Source organism: Ranitomeya imitator, chromosome 3 (assembly GCF_032444005.1).
Source record: "Ranitomeya imitator isolate aRanImi1 chromosome 3, aRanImi1.pri, whole genome shotgun sequence".
Lineage (NCBI taxonomy): Eukaryota > Metazoa > Chordata > Amphibia > Anura > Dendrobatidae > Ranitomeya > Ranitomeya imitator.
Window position 1 is genome coordinate 715,684,595 of NC_091284.1, and position 8,804 is coordinate 715,693,398.

General features: G+C 43.1%; 1 protein-coding gene across 3 annotated transcripts in view; it reads left to right on the forward strand.

Annotated features, from left to right (window-relative positions):
* The window catches only part of PPP1R1A (protein phosphatase 1 regulatory inhibitor subunit 1A), a 478,692-nt gene extending 473,753 nt beyond the window's left edge, over positions 1 to 4,939 (forward strand). For all 3 annotated transcript variants that reach the window (XM_069758700.1, XM_069758699.1, XM_069758698.1), the window contains 2 exons: positions 1,090 to 1,209; positions 3,996 to 4,939. In XM_069758700.1, the coding sequence (XP_069614801.1) occupies positions 1,090 to 1,181 (92 nt within the window). In that variant the 3' untranslated portion in view covers positions 1,182 to 1,209; positions 3,996 to 4,939. The remainder of the gene's footprint in view (positions 1 to 1,089; positions 1,210 to 3,995) is intronic.
* Positions 4,940 to 8,804: the final 3,865 nt, after the last annotated feature.

An 8,804-nucleotide genomic window follows, 5' to 3' on the forward strand; every position in this document is an offset into this window, starting at 1 on the left:
GAAAGTCAGCAACCTGATGGCTGATAAAATCAATATAATGGCGGAGATAACCTGGTGGACCTATCTGTTATGATTCCTCCTGTAACTGTGTCTGGACACAGTGAATGACAGTTCTGCCATCCAATCTAGGACAGGAGCGTTCTGAGATGTCAGTATGATGATTGACAGTTCAGCTGACCCACCTCTTCCGACAAGCCTACAACCTGCAGTAACCACCGATTGACCAAACCGCTGCACGGCCAGCTCTACCCTCACCTACTGTATCCTCACCCATCCCTTGTAGATTGTGAGCCCTCGCGGGCAGGGTCCTCTCTCCTCCTGTACCAGTTGTGACTTGTATTTTTCAAGATTATTGTACTTGTTTTATTATGTATACCCCTCCTCACATGTAAAGCGCCATGGAATAAATGGCGCTATAATAATAAATAATAATAATAATAATAATAATAATCAGATGCTGGGACATGCTGACATCCAATCAGGACCAGGGTGCACCAGGGCTTTATCCATGTGTCTCCTGGTCAGAGTAATTACCTGGCTATTTAGACAGCTCTCTGCCTCAGATTTCTGCCAATTGTAGCTTGGATTTTTTTTCCCATTTTTCAGTACATTATATGTTAATAATTAAAAACTGCAATTCGTTCTACAAAAAAACAAGTTCTATTTGGCTAGTACTAATAAAAAAAATAAAGTATGACCCTTGGTAACAGGGAAAGGCAAAACGAAAGAACAAAAAGCAAAAATTGCCTGTTGATGAAGGGGTTAAAGGAGAAAATATAGGAGAAATCAAATACGGGTAGTTTTTATTATCAGGCTTTACTTTAGATGTTTTCATAACTTCCTGTAGCTTTTTTCTAGAGAAATAGATGAATTGTCCAAATCTAGTGTAGAGTTCACAAAGTCTGGTCATTCCTTTACATCAGACACTGTCACAATCCAATCTGTAAAGGAGGGCGCAGCAGCTCTGTTTCTAATAATCGCAGGCACTCACAATACGTTTTAGGGACCCAGGTTCCTTTATTCTTGTTCTTTTCCTAACAATATAAAGTTTGATCCATTATTTTCTGTTCTGTTATTATTATATTTCAGGACTGTGTTGTAGGCAAACAAACACAGATGCCAAGGAAGCAAAGGAGAAAGAAAACCAGAGCAGCCACTTATCGATTGTTCAAGATAAATAGTTCTGGAAACATCAAGATGGAAGATGAAGTAAGTCATTCTAGTACAATGAATTGTGAAATGCAAAGTAGATACAGTACGTCCTATCGCAGTAACTGACGGTGTCTTACTTTGACATCAATCGGTTGGCAGAAGAAATAAAATGTACATGTGATTATTCTGGGTTGGAAAGGATGGTGACTGGTAGGGCTCGCTCACACGATCATATACATCGAACTAGTGCGAAACAGAGATAAGGTGGGGGAACCAAATAGTGTCAGCAAAGTACGGCAAAAAGGTTCTATAAGTGGATGGAGCATTGTATTATCTTAAAGAATTTGTCCACTACTGCCCCCCCGGCTTCATCAATTCAGAATTTAATTAAAATGTACACAGTGTGTATTCCCCTCTGTCACGGGGTCCTTCTCCGGTATCACACCATCAACAGAGCAAGAGAATAGTGAACAATTCCAAGACATTTATTTAGGCAAAAATGCGAAAGGTCCATAAACAATCCACCACACAAAGGATAAGATAGTCCAGATTCCGAATGCAGTTCAGTAAGAGGATAAAAGGCCTGGGAGATGAGAGTCCAACAATCCAGCAGACAGAGGATAACATAGTCCATATACTCTTCTTTCTCTCTGAGGTGCTGTGTTCACATCATAGTTCCACACAGGATCTGAATTTGTGTCTCACATCACTGATATGTTAAAAGTCCCCCTCCTCATTCACAGGTCAGGGGGGAAGGTTGCAGGGGGCTCATTGTTTCAACAAGCTAGGTCAATATGTCATTAGCATATTGGCAAACAATACAGTACTGTGGGGGCTGATATCAGATGGCATCAACAGCCATTTATCAATTAGCAAATAACTCATCCTACAAGAGAACACCATGAAAAAATAAGTAAAATAGAAGTATACACAAAATGATACCCACATAGCATATCACACCATCACACTCTCCTGCAGCAGCGCCATTCCAGCAAAGTTAATGCCGGTGTTTCTGGCAGTGATGTACTTGTTGTGTCACATACCAGCTTTAGCCAATGAGCAGCCACTCAATAGCTGCAACCTTTACTATTTCATCAAAGTGGATGCCCTGCCAGAATTATAATAAGCTGCAGTGGACATGTGACACAGCAATGTGACATTACCGCCTGGAACAGAATCAATGACACCGATGAAATGGCGCCACTGCAGGAGGTGAGTATACACTGTTTTAACTTTAATTTGGGTGCTCAATTGATTAAGTTGGTGTTACTCAGAAGTAGACAACCCCTTTTAACATCTGTATTTCACATCTTGCTAATGCCAGGATTTTTTACATCAAAAGGGTTACTCCCATTTCAGCCATTCAGCGCCGTCCACCGGAAGTGGAGCTACAGAATCAGCAGTGAATGGCTGTGATAGTAATAACCCTATAACAATGCCTAACTAATCGATAAATGAAAGGTTTTACAACTTTATAGTATACTTTGATTTGAATAGATCAAATACTTTTCAACGGAATTGTGGTGTAAAACTAATTGATATTTTTATGCCACTTCTGGACAGCTTCTTGAAAACTGAGCGGAGCTTAGCGAGGAGAGGGCATGGCCACCAAATTCATCATAATCCATGCCACAAAGTGGCATAAATTGTGACATGTACTCTCTGACTGGAGTACGTCCCTTATGGTGGCGCACGGTGCCACTTTAATTTTGTGTTATACTCCAGTTTTGATGAAAAGTCCGTTGGAGATGTGACAAATGTGAACGGTCGTAACAGATGCCTCCTTTGTAACCGCTATTGCTGACTTCATTGACATAACGCATGTATGGCGGCACGAGAGCTGGGCTGCCTTGTTTACGACGGAGATGTTATCCACGTTAATCAAAGCAGAAGAGGCGGCAGCTGTGGGCACAGAAGGGGCACCGAGAAAGGTCTAGATCAGTGTTTCTCAACTCCAGTCATCAAGACCCACCAACAGGTCATGTTTTCAGGATTTCCTTAGTATTGCACAGGTGATAATTTCATCACCTGCTCAAGCATTAATTCCATCTCCTGTGCAGTAGTAAGGAAATCCTGAAAACATGACCTGTTGGTGGGTCTTGAGTTGAGAGTTGGAGTTGAGAAACACTGGTCTAGAGTCATAGATGGGATCGTTCAGAGACGATTAGCATACAATTATATAAAAGGTATTTTCCTGGTTATGGAGGCTCATATAGAGAGATTTCTAATAAATATGGCTAACAGGTGATGGATACGGTTTATATAGAAAAAAATCTGGTGACAGGTCCCATTTAAGGCTTTGTTCACACAATGAGATTTCGTTGAGTTTTTGATTAGGTTACTTGCGTTTTTCGCTGTTATGACTGCTTTTTTTTTTACATGCGTTTTTTGTCTCTTTTTGGCGTCCCATGTTTTATATAAAGCTGCTTTGTGTTTGATATTTCCTGATAAACTTTATTAATATAGTCATGTGCGGATTATATGCATTTTGGATGGTTTTCCTTCAGGAATATGCACTAAAAACGCATGTGCATTTTTTATCTGCGGATTTTGCGCATCTGATGAAAGTCTATGGAAAAAATCTGCACAAAAAAATCAGAATATTCCACAAGAGAAATTGATAAGCTGCAGATTTGAAGCATGCACCGCAGGTCAGTTTACGTTAAAAAAAAAAAAGCACAGCGGGCAGGAGATTTCTGTAAATCCCATCCACTTTTCTGGAACTGTAAGATGTTGCGTTTTTGATGCAACGAAAATACGCAGCATCGAAAACTCATTGTGTGCACACAGCCTAAAATAGTTATTGGATAATATACTAAACGCATCTTTTTAATTTTTTTTAGCTGTTCTAGTGTGCCTGGAGCCAGGACAGAAATCCCCTCATTGCGGGTGGAACTAGACACATAAAGGATCCAGAGCGCCTTCCCTTGGAAATGATCTGTCACATCCCCGGTGCTGGGAGGCCTAATGCTGCACTGTGTCTAGAGCAATAAATTGGAGGCTCCTCTAGAAGCAAAGAAACCCAGCATTGTGCCCAAATTATGACCTCTGCCTGTCTTAATATGTCGCCTCCTTACAACTGGAAGTCAGAAAGGGTGCTAGGCCGAGCTTTTTATAGTTACCCATTGACATAAGTGGCCAAGAATTAACCATTTGGAATAAGTACAATTATTTTTTTATCTTATTGAGATAACCAAGGGTCTTCTGAAATGTGCTCCATTAATATTTTAGACTTCAAGAAAGGCTCATACCAGCACACAGTGGGAACGCCACGATCTAAGAATTTTACTTGCCAGGTGGCTCCCGTGACAGATCAGTTTGACTCTTTACATTGACTATAGGGTCCATAGACATCTGGTGTAATATGGAAGCAAAGATTGATCGCAGTTGCCTGGCTGGTAATATTCACCAAAAACGGAGTTCCACCTTAATATAACCCAGACACCACATTAGTTATCAGACACCCCCATTATTATAAATGCAGACAGCTCTCACCTTTACACTAAATCCACTCTGTCTGCTGAGGTTTTCTTCATGGTATATGACATTGGAGCACTACGTTAGATTATTTCTCTGTTTGTTATATGCATTGTACCATAAAGCAAAGTTATTCATGTTAATATGATAAAATACCTTAAACTGGTTTTACTTAATTGTCGGAGTTTTTATTTCCGTTTATTACTGCCTTAGTCGCTGTTCACTCCATTATTAAGCTTGAGATGCCCTCTAGTGTTGTGAGTTAGGTATTACAAATCTGAGAAAAAATAAAGCAGTGTTGTTAATACAATTATTTTTCGTCATCTTTTTGGTTAACCTCATGGGTCTCTCATACCTCACTTTTTATCCAGTGCTGCCTATCTGAGGCATGCTTCTTTTGGTACTCTCACCAAACAGACTGTTGTCTCTCATTGGTTTTAATGATTATCCATTTAAGCCAGTTCGTAACACGGTGGCTCAGTGGTTAGCACAGCAGCCGTGTAGCGCTGGGGTCCTGGGTCCTCTTCCCATCAAGGATAACATCTTCAAGGAGTTTGTATGTTCTCCCCATGTTTGTGTGGGTTTCCTCCGGGTTCTCCGATTTCCTCACACACTCCAAAGACATACTGACAGGGAATTTAGATAATGAGCCCCAATGGGGACAATGATGACAATATCAGTAAAGTGTTATGGAATATGATTACACTACTTATGTAGGAATAAAAAATATTGGAGAATCGTAGGAGTTTGGATAAAAAATACTAAACATTTTATTGTCACAATAGAAAAAGTTAAGAGACACTCATGAGTAAAAAGATGTGTTATATGTAAGACATCAGAAAAATTGTGGCAGTACAAGTTGTATATTACAAGATATCTAGTAGCTGGTGAGAGAAATCCTCTCCTTTCTGTTATCCCATAACATGTCCCTATATACAGCTTACCAAAGTCATTTCAATCACTGATAATCCATTATGGCCGCCTGGAGCAATGTTCCCATATGTATCGAGCAGTATCCTAAGGCATTAAACCATACAAATTGCACCCAGCATGTTGGACATAAAGGAGGAGTGAAAGGGAAGAAAGTCTCTCACCCTGTGCTGAAATGCCCACCGAACACACCCCGACGCGCGTTTCGCTGCTGTCAGCCTCGCTCTCTAAAGGGGAGATGTGGTTTGAATCTCCTACAGGACCTTAAGTATCCATGGATACCGGTCACATGGGTGTCACATGGGTATCACGTGACCCGGCCCCCTCCTGGCTGTGTAAATGTGCCGCATGCGAGCGTCCCCACCCACGCTGAACCCCCGCAACCCGGACACATCCAGCCACATACACGAGCAAGCACCCGAAGGGTCTCAGTCGCACATCAGCGAGACAGTGCCGGATAGCAAGGGGCAGCCACGAGCAGTCAGCGAGCGCAAGCGCACAACAGCCATAACGGGCGCAAAATGTGTATAATACTGCATATGTCATAAAATCAAAAAATAAATAGATAACCCATAAAGAAAGAAGATAATAGGACACATAGAAATCATATTCCGTCCATAATCGCAGGTGAGAAGTAATTGCTAAATTAACATTGCCCCAGGCGGCCATAATGGATTTTCAGTGATTGAAATGGCTTTGATAAACTGTATATAGGGATAAAATATAGGAGAGGATTTTCCTATCGCCACGACAGCACCCACAACGAGAGAGGGGATCCGCCCACCTTCCGGACAGGAACCTACAGGTTAAAAAGGGGCGGTCCCCCTCGCCCTCCAGTTTGGGTTCCTGTCCGGACGGCGGGAGCCTGCAGGTCGTTTCACCTACCCGGGTCCGCCAAGCCTCTGTGCGGTGTCCAGGTGAGAACGGCAGAGTCGGGGGCCCGGAAGCAGCGTCGGGGGAAGTCCTGTGTCCAGCTTCCCCCATCGTCTGGCAAGGAGCGGCTGAATGCCGAAGTGGCGTTCCCAGGGGAAGGCACGCCGCCCTGGGTCGTCCACACGCGCGCGACGCTGCGGGAGCAGGTCGGCGCTTATGACCCGGAAGTGATCGATCGACTTCCGGAGGAGACCGGGAGGAGGAGCGCGGGACTTTTGAAAAGGAGCAGCGCTCAGGTGAGATGTGTGTGCGGCAATATGTCTTCAGCAGGAGACGCTGAACACCGACAGGCAGGAGAGCACAGGTCTCATAGCGGCGAACGTGGGCAGCAGGATCCTGGCAAACCAGCGTCACGTCGCGCCTCACCCCCTCAAAAACCGGTACTCTACATTTTTTCAGCAGTGGTGAGTGTAATATGTAAACCATTGCCTGATACAGCCGTTTTCTACACTATGCTTTATTATAGGGGAAAAAGGTCTCCAAATCCAAGCATAAGCAGTGTGCTGTATGCACAGAGCCTCTACCTGACACCTATGTTAAAAAGTTATGTCAATTATGCATATGTCGTATGTTAGAAGAAGAGGCCCCTCTCCGGGTATCGGATCTGAGGGAAGTAATTAGGGAAGAAATAAAATCATCCCTTAAAACCAGACGGCATGAAAAAAGCAGTGTGGAGTTGGTGTCCGATTCCAGCCCTTCAGTACAAGAAGGCGAGTGTTCGGAAAGTTCTTCGGCATCCTCTTCAGATGAGGAGGGAAGACCTTGCTTTTCCATGGAGGGTATGGAAACCTTAATTAAGGCAGTCCGTGCAACTATGGGGGTTGCAGAGAGTAAAGAACCAAAAACAACCCAGGAGATCATGTTCGCAGGGCTGAGCCAGAGAAGTCGGAAAGCTTTCCCAGTGGTGGATTCTGTTAAAGATCAATCATGGTCTGGGTGACTCAGCTGGAGGAGCAGCTTAAAGCGAAGGTACCCAGGGATAAGTTGCTGAATTCCCTGTCTCAGGTCAGAGAAGGAGCAGCTTATCTAGCAGACGCCTCAATTGATTCTCTGAAATTGGCTGCAAGATCGACAGGTCTTTCGAATGCAGCCAGACGGGCTCTATGGCTAAAGACATGGAAGGGGGATGCCCAGGCTAAGGCCAAACTTTGCTCCATTCCATGTAGGGGTGAGTACCTATTCGGCCCGGTGCTGGATGACATCCTTGCAAAGGCAGAAGATAGGAAGAAGGGGTTTCCTAAAACGTTTAATCCCACTTTTAGGAACGCCTTCCGAAGACGCATGCCCTTCAGGAGATTCCAGCCAGACCAGCAGGGATATAATCGCGATTCGGAAACATCAGATCATAAGAAGAAAGGTGGATACTATAAGAACCCTTCATCTTTCTCAAGACGTAGATGTAACTACAGATAGAACAGATCTACCAGTAGGGGGAAGACTAAAGTTCTTCTCAGATAGATGGAAAAAGATTACTTCTAGTGCCTGGATAATGGGGGTGGTTGAGTCCGGATTAAAATTAGAATTTTTGAGAACTCCCCCAGATCATTTTGTGATAACATCACTGGACACTCCGGCCCAACAACAGGCCTTAGAATTAGAGATTCAACAATTGCTTACAAAGCGAGTTATTGAAGAAGTACCAAAACATCAGGAGAAGACAGGCTTTTATTCTCCGCTATTCTTAATCTCTAAACCTGATGGGTCCTTTAGGACTATCATAAATTTACGTAAATTGAATAGATATCTTCAGTACCACGCTTTTAAGATGGAATCCATTAAGTCAACAACTAAGCTTTTGTTTCCTAGGTGCTACATGTCGGTCTTGGATCTAAAAGATGCGTACTACCATCTTCCAGTTCACAGAAATCACCAGCAATTCCTCAGGATGGCAGTATGGGTAAACCATCAGATTAAACATTTTCAATTTTTGGCAATGCCCTTTGGCCTGTCCATGGCACCTAGAGTTTTTACTAAGGTTGTCTCTGAAGTAATGGCCCATATTAGGGAAAGAGAAACCCTTGTGGTGCCCTATCTAGACGATTTTTTGATAGTAGGAAATTCAATTGACCAGTGTACGTCTAGGGTAAATGCCATAATATCATCCCTACAGGATCTCGGATGGATAATCAACTGGGAAAAGTCAAAACTGGAACCCACAAGACGTCAAATGTTCCTAGGAGTTCTTCTAGACTCAGAAGATCAGTCATCCTTCCTACCAGAAGAGAAGAAGCGGAAGATCGTTCAAAGGATCACGGCCGTAAGAAAAGCTCCAAACTTAAGTTTAAGAGACGCAATGTCTCTACTAGGATCTT